The sequence below is a fragment of the Podarcis tiliguerta genome (genome assembly GCF_965153285.1).
Source record: "Podarcis tiliguerta genome assembly, chromosome: 1".
Classification (NCBI taxonomy): domain Eukaryota; kingdom Metazoa; phylum Chordata; class Lepidosauria; order Squamata; family Lacertidae; genus Podarcis; species Podarcis tiliguerta.
Window position 1 is genome coordinate 23355100 of NC_139534.1, and position 19781 is coordinate 23374880.

Consider the following 19781-nt stretch of genomic DNA (forward strand, 5'->3'; position numbering starts at 1 on the left):
GCTCCTGCATCCCTGAGGTAAAGAGGCAAGAGAGGCTATGCGGGTGCGCGCGCGCACCCCGGCCCGCCTACGCGCGCTTTCCCTCGCAGCCACGTCAGCGGTCACTCCCCCCCCCCACCCGCCACACACTCCCTTTTCCACTCGCCGCAGTCGCCGCGCGCGCGATCCCGTCCCGCGTGCCAGCGCGCTCTTTGTCTTGGCCGCGGCGGCGCCGTTGGGAAGGACTGGGCTGAGGCAAAGGGAAGGTGGGGGGTGGCTGATGACATTTCCCTCCCACCCACAACCCGGAATCGGCCCTCACTCGTGGTCAGGCACGAGCACGAAACACGGCTTTCACACCCCCCTCCCCCCGCGTCTCGAGCGCCCTCATTAAACGCTCCGCGCTCGTGCACGCGCGCCCGCCTCCCCTCCCCCCTCCCGCTAAACGCCCGTTTATTTGCTGTTCTCCCTCCCGCCCCCGCGAGCCCGCCTTCCTCTCACGTGCCCCGCTTTTCCTCTGACCCGCCCCGCCCACCCTCTTCCTCTCGGCTCCATATTGAGGCTGAAGGAGGCTAAATCCAGTCACAAAATGGAGGTAACGTTTGTCGGCGCCGCCGCCGCGCGGGAAGGCAGGCAGGCAGGGAGAGGGTCCTGCAACGGCGGTTGCGGAGCGGGCGTGAGAGTGGGTGGGTGGGGGTTGCAGAGGGAGCGGGCGCGTGGCGCGGCGTATGAGGGGCTCGCGGGAGGGATAGCGATTGGCTGGCTCGGCTCCTGGCCTTCTCCCCATTCACCTCCCCCCCCCTTCCAACCACCTCGGTTCTTGCTTTATCCAGCTGCAAACAGCTAATTATCCGAAATGGCGCGAGAGGGCGGCGGCGGCAGTTGGGCGCCATTGTAATCCTGTGGAGAAAGAGGCTCGAGTTTGAGCGAGAGCAGCCGCAGGAGGCCCTTTCCTAAGTTGAACCAAAATCCTTCCCTCAACTCTATAGTAGGCTTGAAAATATATATATATATATATATATGCAAATTACAACCCGTGACTTGATCCAAGTGCCTATCACTCGATGGTCTCGCCGGTTCTCATTCGACTTCCCGAGCCACTTGTGCAGCTTTCGCCTTTTTAAAGTTTAAAAGCAGTAAGGTATAACATTTCGAGTAAAATCCCACAGACGTGAGCGCGACGACAAAACACATCCTGAGAACCTGGCTGAGGACAACCCCCCCCAAAAAAAAATGTATTAGAATTTGCTATATCTTTTAGCTGCATAACCTGTGTGGGTTTTTTAAAATGAAAATAAAATAGTTAACAAAAAAAAAGCACCCAGTTCCTCCTACACAGCAGCAGAACAGCTAAGACTAACTGCCCCCCATAAATCAATTATTCGGGTGCTTTCAGTTCTAATAATATTATGGGATATCTTGCACTTGTCCACGTGGCCCAATGGTGCTTGAGATGAAAACACGTTCTCTTCCCCCACCCCAATAGTTCTGAATAACTGGTGGTTTGACGTTGATTTTGAATTGTAGCTGTTCCTAATTCTGTCTGTCTTGCTGGGTATTTTGGTGGCTGTCACTAAAGCCAGTGACTGGAGTTTTCTGGTTCACTGGCAAACAACCAGGCCTTCAAATGCCTCTTTAATAACATTATCTAGCTAATTATCTTTCTCTGGCAGTATGATCAAAAGCCTGGCAGCTGAATTCAGAACGAAAGTAATGGATTCAACGCCCCATTGAGTGATTACAGTTTTGTAGATGAGTCCCCTTTATAAATTCATTCTATCCTATGCTTTTTGATAGAATTACTTGCGAGAAAGCTCCATAAGGTCCCAATTTAATTTTTATTATATCCATTCTGTAACCAAAAAAATCAACATAAGGATGTGAATAAAATATCTTTTTAAGATTGGATGTGAGAAAACTTTCCAGACCTTGAAATCTTAAATTAGATTTAATTAAAACGGAACCTGATTGTGTAGCTTCAATGAAAGTCCTCCTTAAACCAATGCTGAACTAAAGTATAACAAGCATTTTTGTATGATGACATGCCAAATAATATTTTGCAAGTCTGGAGACAACTATCCATGATTAAAACCTGTGCACATGTAGACTTGAAATGTCAAACACATGTTGCTTCAAAAAAACTGTAACAATGTTGTGCTCTACATTGCATTCTGGTTTTGTTTTTTTTAATTTCTAGCTGACATACAGATTTTATCTGTTATCCTGTTAAGCTTCAGAAACACTTGCTCAGGCACCCCCAACCTTCGGCCCTCTAGATGTTTTGGACTACAGTTCCCATCATCCCTGACCACTGGTCCTGTTAGCTAGGGATCATGGGAGTTGTGTTCCAAAACATCTGGAGGGCCACAGGTTGGGGATACCTGCTCTTGATGGTATAACACTTGCTGTTTTGTACATGAAAATTAGAAATAACCTTCTGAAACATCTAAGTATTGTTTATGTGACTTAGCAGTCTTGCCTAATCCTGTTTACCTGTAGCAGGAAAAGGGCTTTGTATTGTACCTGTAACAAGAACTATATGCTGTTCATGATACTAATGTTCTCCTTGGCCTTCTTGCTGAAACCAGCTATGCAGGGTGTATTGGGGCTTGCTTTTTTGCACTGTTTCAGGGTTTGCATTCTCTCTATAGCTTTGCTTATCTAAGCTGAGTGTTAGGGACCTGGGTCATAGAATTGTAGAGTTGGAAGGGACCCCAAGTGCGAGGTGTTGAACCTCTTCAGTAGAAGCTACTGTCTGTCTTGAGTTATAAAAGGATTCAGAGAAGGCCTCTTGAATTTCTTGCTTTAATTGGCCATTTCTTTCTTCCATTATTTTAATGTAACTCTGGTTTGGCAACAGCTGTCCCCTGCAAAAAAGCAAAATTTAGAAGGATAAATGTCCCTGCTCAGCATAACAGGTGAGGGCTGATATTTTTGACCAAAACTACACCTGCTCTGCATACAAATAAATGGAGTAAGAATCTTTAGGGCATAATTGCTAGATTTGACCTAATAGCACAGCCCCTCAGCTTGCAATAGTAGCGTAATTGCAATGAACTACATTGCAGGGTTGTTGTAAGCCACTTCTTCTGTCCAACTTGGGCTGTATGCACCACCCGTACCCACCCTGTTTTGCGACACCACCAGACCCCACTGCAGGGTTGTTGAAAACAATGCAGCCTGCAATTATGAGGAAACACTGGAGGGTTGTCCTAAATCACTCTCCCAGCCAGCCCCTCTCCAACCTAAATTATGGGGAGAATTGCATTGGCAGAGCTATTTATTTAAATGTAGTGTTTCACGGGAGATAAGATATGAGGCTAGAAAGATAAGTAGTGCCTCTGTTTGCTGGCACTTTGTAAGGCAATGCACATGCTAGTGCCCGAAACTGGGGGCTTCTCTGTTGAATTGTTATGGGCACCTTTATCCTGCCGAGGGATTTTAAAATTATTGCTTCTCTGTGGGAAGCAGGAAATGGCGCATCTAGGCAACAACATGGCCATCGCTGTGAGATAGATATCTGAATCTATATCAAGGATCAGAACTGCGGGTTCAGTGATACCCCCCTGTAAGCAGGGCAACAAGGACGTCAGTCCTTCCCACCCCTTTAAGCCGCTGGCCTAGTAAGAAAGGCCGCCTCTGCTTCAAGGACCCGGATGTCTCGCAGGAACGAGAGGCGCCAGGTTTGAAGGCAAAGTAGCTGTGACGTAAGCCTTGCATGGAGAGGCAGGTTTGGTGGACTCAAACAATACAATGAGGGGGAGAGGCGGAAGAGCCGAGGCGCTGGCATAGGGGTTAGAGAAAGGGCGCTGGCTGGCTGTTAAAGGGAGACTGGGCTCTGATTCCTTCCCGCTCCTCCATCAGGCCTTCCTTCAGTCAGTGGACTATAGGGGTTGAAGCACAGAGACCTGCCTTTAAACTAATCTCGGGTACTCTAAAGCGTGTTTACACACATCTGAACAGTGTCTGATTGGCTTGCTATTGAATTGGCTTCCACAATAAAGAAAGATACTGTCGCTTTTTAAAATAGTAATATATTTCCAGTGATACTGTCAGGTTATATGCCTGGCTGACCTATTCAGGCATTTGTTCCCCTTTTTTGCTAGCTACTGCTTTGCAATTCAGGGTGCAAACAGATGAGTTCCATATTTCAGGATAAATTGCTTGAGATTAAAGACATTGTTTCATTCTCTCATACAGTACCATCCCTTTAAAGTGGCTCCCGTATGCTTGCTTCACTAAAATAAGCCATTTATTTGTATGAGAGTAAGAAAGTAAAAACTTTTAGGAACGGGTAAATTACTCGTGCTACTTGTTATCTAGGTTAAAAGGAGCAACTGAGTCAGAACGCTCTCCAAAAATGGCGTGTAAAGATGAGAGAGAGGCTGAAGATTACAAGAGGAGGGGAAGAAGATCTTCACAGGTGGAATACTTTATTTTTTCCTAGTTCTGTTACATGGGTAAACAGAGAATTCTTGCTTTCTGCTGCTTTGGTAACACTGTGTTTGCTCAGACGCTACATTGCATTCTTCTCTTCAGCTTGGCTCTTACGCATGTATTATGCTTTTCATTCACCACACTAGTTGGTGATTTCTATAATGGCTTCTAACTTAATACTTATGCATATTGAGAATGTTACTATGAAGTCTTGAACTGGAAAACCAGCAGTGCTGTGTCTATAATGGTATAAAAATGATCAGATTCTATGAACAGGCATTTTACTAAGCTTTTGATGGTTCTCCAGAAATACAATATACAGAAATGAGCAAGGACTGAGTATTGTCTGTTGATTAGGATCTAGAAATTTCAGACTGCATCCATTGTTGGATACGCCTTCATAAAAAGATACTCAGTATAGAAAACTAATGTGTTGAGGGTAAGGTGTTCAATAGTCTTCAAAGCAGAGGAGCATTGCGTCATATAAGGTCATGTCTGCAATCTTAAGGTGTGTCAGACCAAACATAGGTTTACGATATGACTGAGAACAAGGCCAGATGCTGCCAGGAGTGGGAATGATCAATTTCTGAACCAGTTGTAGTGGGCAATATTTTAGAGATAGCAATAAAGCTGTTTTTGAGAACCCATATATTTCCCTTCTCCAATCCCCCCCATGACTTCTTACAAACTCTGAATGGTGGCTTGTAATGTATGGGGTTATGGTTTTAGTTTTGTGTTGTATAATTGTAGAGTTCCAAGAAACCACAAGATCTTACTGTGAGGCAGCACCATCCACCGACTGCACACAGATGAATGGAATGCATAAGATCTAAAGACATCCTGTTTGTGGAAGGCAGGAGGAGCAAGGGAGAGCTAGCTGCCATTTTGCAATGAGTCCATCCTGACAAAGGTCCTGCTTTATGGGAACTTACCAGAAGTTTAGGTTTTTTCTAGCTGCCCTCATCTTTTGGCAAGGGAGATGTGGAGCCCGTTCCTTGCTCTCTAGCTTGGATCTGGGGTGGGTATCATCCCCATAAGAGTTCTGAACATAAGAAGGAGGAAGATCCCAACCTTGCTCTCCCAACTCCAAGCATGAATGTTTGGTTGTGGGTGACTTAGATGTAAGGAACACCTTGGATGCTTGCTGTCAAAGCAGCTCTGAAGAGAAATGTTGGGATGGGACACTTCAGTAGTAGAAATCAAGAGCTTCAAAGAGCCTCAAGACCCCACCTAAGTAAGGAGGTTGAGGATGGCCATTTTGTCAAATCTTGCATCTGGAGGTCCAGCAGGAGATCAGAGACTAAGGCTGTAGTCCTGCACAATTTAAGCCCCACTGAAAACATTGGGACTTGCTTCCTGGTAAACATGCATGTTTCACAGGAAAGGAGAGACTGGATGACCACAAAGCTTCAGCTTGGCCACCAAAGACAACCAAAATTTGTGACCTTCTGTCTTCTGGTTTGGACCAATTTATACCATGTCCATTTGGCAACCAGCTTCCATAATTCAGGTTTTGCCTAGAAGCCCCCTAGTATTCCAAAATAGTTGCCATAAAAACCATGATGGGAAAGATTAAAGTCTTGTAGAATTGGTGATGTGAGCTATGCTTTTCTGCTCAACTGTGTTAGCTAGGCATACATTTCTCCACTAATAATTAGGAATGCTGTGGGTGTCTGTTAAGAAGGCTGTTGCAGAACATTGTCTTTGTTTCTCTGAAAACATGTGGCTGTTAAGCCTCTTGTGTAGGGACAAAATAAAATATAATTTAGGGAAATCTGTTACTTAGTTTGGAGTCTCCCCAGAAGAATCAGTAGCTTAATTCAGAGAAATGTACTACTTTCAAGGAGTGATGGTTAAAAATACTGTTGATATTGGGGAGTTCCTGCAGCATCTAACCTGCTTCTGAGGGAGAAAGTAAACACATTGTGAAGTGAGGGTGTAGTATATAAAAAAGAAAAGGAAACATTTATATTTTTCTGTTCCTTGGAATTATAGCTCTTCTGTTTGAAGAATTTAACATTAGGCTTTCATTTAGTCTCTCATATGCATCACCTGTAATAAAACATGTAATTTCTACCTGCAAACTAAGGCACCTGAGGTTTCAGCTTAGAAGAGGAACCATAGGCAAATGAACCACCATTACCAGTGCCCAGCTGGGATTGTATGAGCAGGGGAGACGTGAGGGCAGAGCAGCATTCTTGTGCTTCTTCATCCTTCCTTGAGGTTTTATTTTCATGCCCCATAAAATTCATTACACCAGTTGCAGAGCTGTCAGTCATCTCCCTGGTTTGGGTGTGTGTGTGTGTAGAGGAACTGGGAAGGGTATGGAACTGTTGGAGCTATAGCCTTCCCCCAGCAGGGACATAATTTTATAAATAATAGCTCTCAACACATTATTTATGCAACCTTAATGCGAAGTTCCTTGGGTGCTCGTCACAAAACGGTTCCCATGGGGGCGTGACATAGCAAAACTGATACAATGGAGTTTGCAGCATCACACAAAATGGTTGCCACATCTAAAAGAGCAGGAAAAAGATGACCACAGAATGAGGCAGCCATGCTCCTCATCAGTCTCTGCTGTTTGAAAGGGAAGGGAGGGGTGAGTGTCCAGCCCTGGCATCTAATGAAATGTGTAATGGCAGTGGGGGGGGGTGTTCAATGTAGGAGAGACTGAGCCAGTGTAAAGAGGAACTGAGCAGAAAGAACAAAGAGTCTCTCGGGCATTGTGGATTTTTTAGAGGATGTTTCTTAAGACCTTTTGCGGGTGCCATTGGAAATGCTGGAAGGCACCCTAGGCTCCATGAGTACCACATTGGTGGTCCCTGCCTTGGTACATGAAGTGTAAATGAGAAAGTGATATCATAAAATGGGTAAGAACATCTTGTTCCTTACGTTTCTTAGAATTGAAATACTTCATCTACTCTTTGGAATGATTAGGACTCATCTATATGGGGACAAATCCTGTGTCTCCTGAAACTTTTTCAGTTATGCCATGCACAGAGGACACCTTTGTTTTGTAGTGCAATGGTGTGTTTCTGAGCCATAAGCAATGCAGTTGGCTATTTAAAAAATGCAGCAACATTCTTATTCCATTGTGTGCAGATTATAAAAAGTTAAGTAGGACTGGATGCTGCTCTCTCGTGTTGTGTAGCCTAAAGTTTTGTTCTTCCTGCAATAAATAAATAAATAAATAAATAAATCTGGGGGTTGAGATGTTAGGCGTGGTAAGTAGAAAATTATAAGTACCGTTAGTTGATGTGTTTAGTGATTAGCCAACTTTTGCTAGAGTTGTCTATCCTGAAGTTCACGACATGGCATTAAAGGTTTTTGGTTTGTTACTCCTTTTAACTTAACTTGAAATAGTCAACATTTCTTTATATGCACAGACCAAAGACATCAGTTGATGAAAGTTAGATTCTTAGTTGAAGTTTATGTCTTTATCCTAGCTGCCTCTAGCACACTAACAGCACAGACCTTTGCATGCATGCTCCAGAATCCCATTGAGTCTAGTGGGACTTAATTTCATGTAAATGTGTAGAGGGTTGTACTTAAGACAGACTTGAGGGTAAGCACTGTTGAACATGATGGGATTCCTTTTCCATAAACTTGCCTAGAACGCATTGGATGGCTACTTTACTGAGTAAACATGCACTGAATGAGGCTGTAAGAACTGTTTATACACTATGTAACAAAATCCTGGATTTGCACCCAATCTGTTTTGCACCCTTTAAACTTGTTTATGTAAAGTAAGTGTACCGAGAGCCAATTGAGTTTATTATTTATCTAAATATTTGCAGACCTCACTTTTCATTAAAAAATACAGCAAAGCAGTATAATAGTACCTAATTGTAGTGAAGTGTGATAAAGACAGTAAGTTACTGTGAATTGTGTGGGTGGACTTTGCTGCAATAACACAAATCTCGTACAGCATATTGAAACTTATCTTCTTTCAGGGCTACGATCCTAAAGAACCCGAACAGTTGAGAAAACTGTTTATTGGTGGCCTGAGCTTTGAAACTACAGATGATAGTTTAAGAGAACATTTTGAAAAATGGGGCACACTTACAGATTGTGTGGTAAGTGATCATAACAATCAGTTTACTGTTAACAATGTTATGTGTGTTTACTTGGAAGAAAGTCTCACTGTTTCCAGTGGGGCTTACTCCTCGGTAAGTATGCACAGGTTTGCAGCATTCACAAAAGTCAGTGCCTAAATTATTGTTATATGCTTTAACTTTCTTGAAGGTGATGAGAGACCCACAGACGAAACGTTCCCGAGGCTTTGGCTTTGTGACCTATTCTTGTGTGGAAGAAGTAGATGCTGCTATGGCAGCCCGACCACATAAGGTTGATGGGCGTGTGGTGGAACCAAAGAGAGCCGTTTCTAGAGAAGTAAGTGAATATTTAAGTATATATACTGAATTTGTCAAACCTTAATTGTAGGAACTTTTAATCATTTGCAAATCTTTTTGTAAGACAATTGTAAGTATTTAGGCATGGCACCATCTTGGAAGGTTGAGATACTAAATGTAACTTGTTACTTTGTAGGATTCTGTGAAACCTGGTGCTCATTTAACAGTGAAAAAAATATTTGTGGGAGGAATTAAAGAAGACACAGAAGACTATAATTTAAGAGATTACTTTGAAAAATACGGCAAAATTGAAACCATAGAAGTAATGGAAGACAGACAAAGTGGAAAGAAAAGAGGGTTTGCCTTTGTAACGTTTGATGATCATGATACAGTCGACAAAATTGTTGGTATGTAATGCTTTCCTTTTGTGCAGCTTTTTTATATTTCTTTCAAGCTACTGATGGATGGAGCTTTCTCCTAGTGAACAAAAAAAGTACTGTAAGAACTAGACTTCCTATTTGCTTTCTTACTAAATTGAATATATTTTAAAAGATTACCCTTTTAAAGCTCAATATAGTGCTGGGGGGGGTGGATGCTTTTCTCTCCTGAACTTTTTTGTGTGATGGCTTTCCTACAATTTTAAACCATGAGCAGCATGATTTGCCCCTAACCTCTCTTCAATCCCCCTCCCCTGCCTGAATCTTTCTAACATGTCTTTGTAGTTACGTGCCTAGCTGAGAAAGACAGTCCAGTTTCCAGCCTGTACTGTTGTTTGTTGTTGTTGTTTTACTCAATCAATCCAGTTCCCTTGCTGGGACCCTTGTAAGGATCTAGCTGGCTGTCTACCTGTCCCTATTCCTCCCCCCTCCCACTTGGTTTGGTCACATGCTCTCTCTCTCCTGCAAGTAAGAATTTCATGCTACACCCCCAGGTTTCAAGCATCCTTCACACTTATTGAGTATACTTAAGAGCCAGGTACAACAGACTTGCTAACTGCTTTAAAATATAGCCTGGACAATGCTAGGATCCTAAAGAACCTTTGGTCCAAAGCAAGCACATTCTTGGAAATCCAGCAGGAAAATGAGCGCACCTGGGTTGAGTGGGAAGAGTCCAACGCAAATGACCATCAGGTACCACACAATGGAGGTCTATGGAGGACATGATCGGCTAAAATCGGAAAGGGGAAGCTTTTTTATTTCATTATGGTCTTTCCTACTGTTTCCCTATCATTCAAGCACTGCTTGGATTCCATGAGTCATTTGTTCTCTGAGGAGCTCTTTTCCCCTTGAATTTTTCCTTCTCCCACTCCCCCCAAATAATTTCTAGGCTCCAGAGATGTTCCTTCCTTATGAAGAGGTGAGATGAGAGGGATGCTGAGCATCCATTTTATGATATATTCTGCCCACAAAGATCTAGGAAACAAACTTCATTGCCCACTGTTTTCCTGACTTCCTTTCTTTGGCTCTTTGTGCTATGTGTCTTTTGTTTTATGGTATTTTTAGAGTTTCCTTTCCTATTATAAGGAGGAAATGAAACTAAATAATACTGCTGCTCCTGTGAAAATATCTTCTGAATAATATGGCATAAGTGCTTATTCAATTGTGTGCATTTTTATAATAAGGATCATTTCAAAACTTCTTTTAGTTCAGAAATACCACACTATAAATGGACATAACTGTGAAGTGAAGAAAGCTCTCTCCAAGCAAGAAATGCAGACGGCAACTGCACAGAGAAGTGAGTTTGTTACATAATAGCACAGCCTGTGGTGATAATTGCCTACAAGCATTTTAATAATTCACTCTCTTTATTCTTTAGGTCGTGGAAGCAGTTCAGGCAACTTCATGGGCCGTGGGAACTTTGGAGGCAGTGGTGGCAGTTATGGCAGAGGAGGAAGTTTTGGTGGCAGAGGTAAACATCTGTTCTTGCTTCTCCCCCCCCTTCCAAAAATACTACCCTGAATTACAGTGCATCACTGTATCTTACACTTTTTGTTCTGATTTTAGGTGGTTACGGTGGCGGAAGTGGTGGTGGTGGTGGCAGCAGAGGAAGTTACGGGAGTGGTGATGGATACAATGGCTTTGGTGATGGTAAGAATAACATTGCTAATACCAGTTCAATTATACTTGTGGGGGAGGGGCGTCAGTCCCTTAGATCTGCTTGAAGTATCTTAATGTGAGAAATGTGAAAGGGAAGCTGACAACTTGTGGACAATCTAGGTATTACAAGAAATTGGGTTCTCTTAAGTCATGATTAACGTATCCCATGGGACTAAAAAAAACCACCCTTATATCAGACTGGGTGATCACCAAACTTGTCCAGGGCAGCTGATGGCAGGCTGTCCATCATTTAGATTCAGGTAGGTAGCCATGTTGGTCTGACACAGTCAAAATAAATAAAAAAAATGTCCAGTAGCACCTTAGAGACCAACTAAGATTGTTCTGAGTATAAGCTTTCATGTGCATGTACACTTCTTCAGATACATCATTTAATTAGCCAGTGGTAGGTCTTGGAATGCAGCATTCCAATAAAGGCAATAGGACTGAGACAAGGCAGGATCCACTGATCCCAAACTGCTGTCATGTGATGCTGTCAGGCCCAATTGCCTTTCCAGCCTGGAATGTCTCCCCACCCCACTTTCCACTTTGGCTACAAAGAGTGGCAGGGATGCAGATGCATTTTCCCTGTCATTCCACAAAGCCCTGCCATCTGGAAGGACAGTTGATTGTGCCCCAGTCTGGATCTAATCCAGTGTCATGAATCCTAAGTTCCTGTGAACAAAATTCTGCTCATGGGAGTGCCCCCACCCCTGGGGGCAGGGAAGGAAGTCCCCTAAAGTGCTCCAGATAGTTGGGGAATCTCCAATAAAAGTTGCATAGAGGTGGCACAGAAGGCTACTGGTGAAATTGGCAAACACTTCCCCCTTCCGCTCGCTCTTTCTATTAGTAAGAGCTTCCACTGGATCAGATATTCTTCTGTAAATGGACAGGCAACTCAGGATCTAAACATTATTTTTAGATTTGTGAAATGTATGTAACCTATTAAGAGACTTTGGAATTGCCAAAATATAGTTGGGTATGCACAAAGCCTTCTCAGAGCTGGATAAATAACCAAAATATGGGTGATCTTCAAGCTGCTTGAATGACCCATGACAGAGCCTCTGGTCCTCTCACTTGGCAGTTTCCAGTAATCAAGTGATAAATCATGCTCAGTGGCAACCAGTCTTCATCTATGGACATGAAATGGTTTCCATTGATTGTAAACAGCAAATTGTGGCTACAAATCCTTAGACAGTCGTGGCTAGGTCATTGATTTTATTTGGACTTCTCCATTGGGATGACTTGATTGGTAGCTATTACCAAGTCGTAATACGCCTTTCGTAGTAGTTGGCCTCCATGCAGTATTGGTGATTTTTTGGATACTGCTTTACAGTTCCCAGTTACTTTTGTGTTTAGATCATGTCGTTTCATAACAAAATATTCACATTCCTGTCCCTTTTATTGATCTTTCCCAAGGTGGGAACTATGGAGGCAGTCCTGGGTACGGCGGCAGAGGAGGTTATGGTGGCAGCCCGACCTATGGAACCCCAGGTGGTGGATATGGCGGAGGAGGTGGAGGCTATGATGGTTACAATGAAGGGGGGAGCTTCGGTGGTAAGAATCCTGAAGTACATTGTGTTGATCCATCTGTTCTGCTCATGTTGGATGACAAGCTTGAGGCCTTTAGCTTGTCACTGTTTTTAAAATGTTGTGCAGTGTAAACTTCAGCCAAAAATGAAAAACACTTCCAAGTTCTAAACCCTTGAAATCACAGTGGTATGAAAGATATATGGGAAAGCTTCATGGTTCCACGCCCCCCAGGCCAGGTTTATAGGATGTCTTCTTTAAACTATAGAGTTGCACTGGTAACAAGACTCCAGAGCAGGGGATCTATAGAAAGAGGCCTTACTTTCACACCTGAGCAACCTTCCAGGGGCTACATGTCAGTGGTGGACAGAGCCCAAGGCAAAAGTGTGCAAAGGAAAGTACCCCTGTAGTTTTCTGCACATGCCCTTCTCTATCCCCCAGCCAGGGGCAAAGAGCTCATTGACACATTCCAGCCAGGCAGAACCCTCTAGAAAGGTAGAAAGGAGGGCTAGTGAGCAGTGTGACCTGGGCTGAGTCCCAAGGGCTGGATAGAGAGGCCTGAAAGACTGTATTTTGTGCCCAGGTATGAAGTTCCCCACCATTGCTTCATACAAACATTCATTAAGCCTTAAAACCTAAGAAGAGAACAACTACAACTTTCTAGCCAGCTAGTTCCATTGCCCAGAATTTATTTAAGAATCTTTATGTTAATGTAATCTACAAACTTTCCCTCTATTACCGGAAACTCCTTGAGAATCATTTACTGTTGTTGTTTTCTTTCTGCCTCTGCATTTTGTGCTGGCATTGGAGTGTAGAGGAAAGAGTCCAATCCATCTGTTCAGTGCTCAGATCTGGGGAACTTTGGATCTGTGCTAGTGAATGCCTTTCAGTGTGGATTGGAATACTGTACTAGTCTCATTTTCTGGGACTGGACTACTGTCCGATAATCATTTTTTGAAAAAGAATAATAATCTTGTTCATACTTCTCTCAAGAAACTTTGAACTTGGTTAAGTTAACACAGCAGAATTTTAAGTATCTAGAGTTATGAATGCGGTTAATTAAAAGAACAGGAACCCTTAATGATTTAGCAAAGGAGTGAGCATTTTTTATTTCTCCAATATAACAGAGGTTGGCAAGAACTGAACAGGAAATAAATTTTTGCGTGTGTATTTTGAATGTTCTTGGGAACAATTGCAGTTACTCAGCCTAGCCATGATTATGTCCAGTTAGCTGAAATCCCATTATGTGCATACAGTAAATCTGGAGTTATGAAACACGTGTTGTATACTAAAGTGTATTTTGTGCTGGGTAGGTGAGTTAATGTGAATGAATTGTAGTGCACTTGAAATGTACTTCTCAAATAATTCTTGATCTGATAAACACAAACCTTGCATGTTATTATTCTCAGGCAACTATGGTGGAAGTGGAAACTATAATGACTTTGGCAATTATAGTGGACAACAGGCCTCAAGCTATGGACCCATGAAAGGAGGTAGCAGTTTCAGTGGCAGAAGCTCAGGCAGTCCCTATGGTGGTAAGTACAACTTACTAAAGTACATATGTGTCTTTTACGCTCCTAAAGAATATTTATTTCAACAGTCCATGTTCCCATTTTTAGGTGGCTATGGATCAGGAGGAGGAGGTGGTGGTGGCTATGGTGGAAGAAGATTCTAAAAATTGTAACAGAATAAGGGTAGGTATGCTACAAATACTTGTTGTATATGAAGACTATACAACGTTTCACTGAGAGTAATCCTTTTCTTATCCTATATTCAACAGGCTACACAGTTCTTAGGAGAGAGCGAGGAGTTGTCAGGAAAGCTGCAGGTTACTTTGAGACAGTCGTCCCAAATGCATTAGAGGAACTGTAAAATCTGCCACAGAAGGAGCGATGAACCATAGTCAGAAAAAGTTACTGCAGCTTAAACAGGAAACCCTTCTTAAGGACTGTCATAGCCACAGTTTGCAAAGAGTGCAGCTATTGATTTAATGCAATGTAGTGTTTAGATGTACATTCCTGACTTTTTTTTTAATTTGTTGTTTGTAGCTTTGTCTTTTCTTCATAAATCAGGTATATTGCCCTGTAAATTTGTGGTAGTGGTGGTAGTGGTACCAGGAATTAAAAATAATTAAGGAACTTTTAATTTTTTCCAATATTTGTGTAGTTCAGTTTTTTCTTACTGAAACTTCTTTAAATAAAGAAATGTAGTTTTAGGGTATATTCTTGCTAGGAAAAAAATCAGTGCATTATAATCTGTATTAATTTAAACTATAGAAATGCTGAATCGTTTAAGAACCTTAGTTTTCTGCATATGTAACCGAACGAAATGAGTTGCACATGCAAAGGGAGAGAAGAGATGTTTGCATTAAAGCTTGTTTAGCTGTATAACTAGGAGTGAGTCATTTAAACTAGTGCTTGTGAATGATAAAAAGCTTTACTTTCAAATGAAAATTCCAGATACTTCTGGCTTGTGCATATCTTAATTTGTAGCCTTTGTTTCTTAGCCTAAGACTTATAAGTAAATAAGCATTGAAAGAGATATTTTAAAGCTTTATTCAGTTTGCCTCCCATTTCATTGGTATATACAGGAACTACATTAAGCATTGGCAGAACAGGTTTATTACTGTTGAGGCTTAACACCCCACCCCCAACCTCAAACAGATTTAAGTGTGTGTGCACACACTCTTTTGAATTAAAACTTTGAAACCAATGACCTGGGTCTGTTACTTAGCTTAATTGTATAACTTCATTTGTATATATTTCTTCCCTCAAAACATGGATTCTTCTGTAATGGTCAATACTTCCTACTTTGTGTATTTCTGCATGCTCTCTTATCTGAAACAAACTTACAGCACAGGCACAATCCGTTCAAGTTCCTTGCAATTGAGTATAAATATTCTGACCTATGAACAAACCCAACACATTTCACACACTTTCTAATGCCTTGATTGTAGGCCTTGAAGGTGGTGTGAAAACCAAATGGTTCACAATCTAGCAGCAGGAAATATCTGGGCTGAACTTGATACGTATTTGTCACTAAAAGGAGTATTGTGGGCTATAAATCCATACTTTTATGCATCAGAATCGTGTGGTCAAAACTTGATAAAATTCATAAGCAGGGGTGTGTGGTCTACTCCTTCACTTATCCAAATTTGTGTACAGCCATGTTCCCAGGCTATCCTTCTCAACCTGATCAGACTTCTCTTTTAACTATTGCCAGAGCAGTGCTTTCTGTCAGTACACATCCAGAAGAGTAGGGCACAGTGAGTAGAAGAAACTCAGACACTTGCCAGTATGATGCTGGATTTTTTCTTCTGTTACTACTTCTCTAGGCCAATGAACAGTATCAGGTAAACAATTCCAGTATAGGAATGGATTATCAGACACTATAAAACTTTGCTCTAAAATTGTTGTAGGTTCAACCAAATGTGTATGTTGGGCTTGTACAAGGCATACAGTGGTGGTGGTGGTTGTATAGAATTCTATGGTTAAATCTCAAAAAGTACAAGTGTGCTTAAACAAGGGTCAAGCACTGATACAGCCCTGAAGTGCTATACAGTGGTACCTCGAGTTACAAACACTTCAGGTTACAAACTCTGCTTACCTGGAAGATTTACCTCGAGTTGAGAACGGAAATCGTGTGCCGGCTGCGCAGCGGCAGCAAGAGGCCCCATTAGCGAAAGCACGCCTCTAGTTAAGAACACTTTCAGGTTAAGAACAGACCGCGGAACGAATTAAGTTTGTAACTCGAGGTACCACTGTAATATCATAATAGCATATATTAAGGTGGGAATTGGGTAGTTGGCCAACAGGAAACAAGTGTTCTATAATCCAATAGGCAAAACGTGTAGAAGGGCATCATTTTGGTATTGTGAAATGGAATCCTCCCATTACTAAGCTGCATATGCAGATTTCTTCTTAGAAGTGTAGAGTAGATGTAAACCACCCCTTTCAGGCCTACTGTTGATTGTAGGGGCAGAACCTAGAGGATGAGTTTTTCTGTTCTTGCGGGAGAGGGTGGGACCTTGATGGCACACAGTGGGGGGAGGGGGAACCAATTTTATAGTGTGTTAATCTGTTCTGCTATTCCTAATCATGCAATCTGTAAGTTGCCAGTTGTTGGTGCCAGTGACTTAGGCCTAGTTCTCTGATGTGGAGAAGTGTAAGCAGAGGACAGCAATTAACCAGCTCTAAAGACTTTAGGATGTACCTCTTAGCCAAAGTGTGGATCAAAGGAGACTCAGACAGGACTTCCTGCAGCCTATTGTGTATGTGGACCAGTCAGCATATTTAAAGAATGACAAGGCAGCGACAGCACCAGCTTCAACTTCCAGAAAAGTGAAAGCATAAAATACTATGCTGATAGTGAGCAGCTTTCCAAAAGCTAGTTAAAACTGCCTATCACTGCTGAAATATCGAAGAAAGTCTAGCAAGAGTTCTTCACCAGTTGGAACCTCCTTGAGTCATAGCTACTTGAGTTCACCCAGTCATAGGTCTAGCATTTAGACCTGAAAGGAAGGGGAATGAGAATAGGTAAGGTTTGTCTCTAACACTTTTAACGAATTAAAAGAGCTACTCTTTCCTGAACAAGGTAAGAAAAATCTCTTTGACTTGCAGATTGTTGAAGAAACCTCTGCTTGACCAGATGTGGATTTCTTGCCTGCTGGAAAACCTGTGGCTTGGTAAGACTCTAGTACAATATAAAACATTGATGTGCCCATGACTGTATTCTTGGCTTTGAAAATCCAGCTTCTGTGATAAGAAGGAATTATGCAAAAACAAGGTGAGTGCCAGTACTTAATCATTGTACTTCCATACTATGAAATGTGAGCAGTGCAGCATTACAATTTAAATTCTCATCTGACTGATGTATAGGGAAGCTATAAATGGTGACTTTTAGCACTGATACACCTTTAGAAAATGTTTCATGTTATTTTAGTAACAAAAGAATCCTAAAAGGTAGGTCAGTGTTATCCAGATTGCTTAAAAGTGGCTGAAGTGTAGTAGCTTGTCTGATGAACTGCTTGCTGAAGCAAGATTTTATCTGGGATTTAGCCTTGCACATAGTGAAATGGTTTCTACTAGATTACATCTTTTGGTAGTAATTTCCCACTTAAATGATAAGTAGATTTTAAAAATAAAAACTGTATTTCATGTTCATTAGTACACAGGTAACTCCCCGTTTCCGCAGGGGTTGCATTCTGGGTCAAAGCACACATCAGTGGAGTGTGTATAAGCCGGCCCCAGCCCTCCTTTTTCCAGGTCCAAAAGGACTTGTGCGTCAGTTGGATGTGCCTAAAATGATCACTGCCTATAATTGGATTTGGGCAAATCCAATGCATAAAGTCAACCTGAATTCTGTCCACCTTTTCACACCTGTTGGAACTGCAGATTTTCTGTTGGTAATATTATTAATTACTGAATTTCAGACAAGAAAATAATTTCCTCTGGAAGTTGAGTACCTGGTGTCCCTACCAAATAATTGGTTTTCAGGTAACCTAAATCTTTAAGAATGGCTTCTTAGTACTGTATCTTGGTTGGGTTTTTCCTGCATAATGTCCCATTAGTCTTGAATTTGACATATCTCGATAAATACATAGAATTCTGTTTTGCCTTATTCTCCATCTATGCTAGGTCTGCATGCTAATGGATGTAGGATCATGGTTCCGTATCTTCTTGCCCTGTTGGGGACCCAGGCTTTTGTCAGCATCACATTCTCACTCCTATTCAACCATGAACTTTGGCAGGGAACATTTAGAATTGTTGACTTCTCCCGTCTTCAGACACACGTGTCAAATGTAGTGCAAATGTTTAATGGGAGAGCACACAGTGCTACAAGGCCATGTCTCTTAATTTGCCTCTCCTGCTGCACTAGACATTGCAGTTTGCTGCTGCCGTTGCCCAGCACCGGAGTGGCAAACAGCAGCTCTGCTCATTTTCTCTTTTCTAAAATAGGGACTCAGCCAAGCTGCTTGTGTGTTCATTTTGCACCTTTCCGCCCAACACACAACAGAACGTAGATTTGGGGTGAGTGTATGTGCTTCTGTTTCCTTCCTCCTCTAGTAGGAGGGTGCCAGCTCTGTGCCTAGGAAAGGAAGTCCTGAATCCTAGGTGAACTTGCTTACGTACTGTCCCAAAGCAGTCTCAGCTGCATGTTTGGTGAGGTGTTTAGAAGATTTGGGGAGAGAGGAAGTGCTAGCAGAGCAGTGTTCTTCAATAACTAGTTGGCGAAGCTGGGATACTCCTTTGCCTTAACATTCTTAATGTGCTAAACTTGCATTTTCTCTTCTACTCTGCAGGGTAGAACAAAGACAACCATCTCCACAAGTTGAAAGATGATGTGAAATATGCCGATAGCCTATGTTAGGTGAAAGTGATTGAAGTGTGTCATCTCCCACTCACCTTGTTCAAACACTTACAATAAAGTGTCATAAATTATGAGAGTTGGTCAATCTTTCCAATTGCATGTGACTATTAGACCTTCATTTCTACATCACTGCCCGTCCATTTATTGAATATTTCCTTTCAGCTTCCACAATGTTAAAATCGAAGAGTTTTGAATTACTCAAGTGAATATTGGTAACCTTCCTTTAGTTATATGGACTACACATCCCTGGATACAGCAGATTTGGCTAGCCTGATTTAACTCTAAATAAATCTCAGCCTTTGAAAGAGAAAGGGGGGGGGGAAATCCCTGACAAAATTTTATGAAATCTTTTTTCACATAATAAAAAGTTAATTCAGGGCTCAGCAAGGCAGTGTCCTGATGGGGGTTGCTGTAGAGAGATCTACATGTATTTTGTGTAGTTGGAAATGTTCTGGAATACAATATTGCATGTTTATAATAATATGAATGACATGCATTTGTGTCACTCATGCTTTCCCCTGCAAAAATGTGTGTAGCAACCGAGAAAGACTTTGTGTAGGGTGAGTAGGCAATACTATGAACAGCCTTCATAACTAATGTTACATACATACTGTTTTCTAATTAGTTACAGGTTCCTGAATACAAAATGGCCCTAAAGCTAAAGAAATTACAGCACTACTTTTAAAGGTTTAAAAGGGTGCTTGAAATCCATGAAACTGAAATACACTTTGCATTTAAATAATAATAATCATGAGTAGCTATAGCTGTAATTTGAAGTTTGGATGCCTATACAGTCATCCTATATGTACTTACTTTGGTTTCTTCAAAACTACTTCAAAACAGTTAGTGTTTTTTATTCTAATACAGTATCAAACCAGAGGTAATAGCTGGATATTAGGTAAGGAATGTTATTTCCGGTGAGATTAACTAACTACTACTGCCATTTCCAATGATAGTTTGAGCTGCTGCACTGTTTGTTCTTCTTAATAAAATCTGTATCCTGTACTCCATTTCATAATGG

The 19781-nt window shown here is 41.8% G+C and overlaps 1 protein-coding gene across 17 annotated transcripts; it reads left to right on the top strand.

Moving 5' to 3' along the window:
* The first annotated feature begins 65 nt into the window (after window positions 1-65).
* Window positions 66-18834, top strand: HNRNPA3 (heterogeneous nuclear ribonucleoprotein A3). 17 transcript variants are annotated; one of them, XM_083412389.1, is made up of 16 exons: window positions 66-574; window positions 4303-4402; window positions 8370-8492; window positions 8662-8808; window positions 8965-9175; window positions 10413-10502; window positions 10584-10676; window positions 10772-10855; window positions 12281-12418; window positions 13801-13926; window positions 14011-14085; window positions 14172-16926; window positions 17011-17075; window positions 17823-17886; window positions 18349-18420; window positions 18693-18834. In XM_083412389.1, exons 2-11 carry the CDS (start codon window positions 4340-4342, stop codon window positions 14064-14066), a joined length of 1131 nt encoding a protein of 376 aa, XP_083268515.1. In that variant the 5' UTR covers window positions 66-574; window positions 4303-4339; the 3' UTR covers window positions 14067-14085; window positions 14172-16926; window positions 17011-17075; window positions 17823-17886; window positions 18349-18420; window positions 18693-18834. The 17 variants fall into 17 exon arrangements, with proteins under 17 accessions (XP_083268515.1, XP_083268512.1, XP_083268513.1 ...); XM_083412386.1 differs by having other exon boundaries at window positions 14172-17176; XM_083412387.1 differs by having other exon boundaries at window positions 14172-17075.
* Window positions 18835-19781: the final 947 nt, after the last annotated feature.

Bases quoted from the DNA above. Each gene is read 5' to 3' on its own strand.
- HNRNPA3 (XM_083412375.1), top strand. From the start codon at position 4,340: ATGGCGTGTAAAGATGAGAGAGAGGCTGAAGATTACAAGAGGAGGGGA. The intron at 9,176-10,412 runs GTATGTAATGCT...AACTTCTTTTAG, and splicing joins TACAGTCGACAAAATTGTTG to TTCAGAAATACCACACTATA. The intron at 10,856-12,280 runs GTAAGAATAACA...ATCTTTCCCAAG, and splicing joins ATACAATGGCTTTGGTGATG to GTGGGAACTATGGAGGCAGT.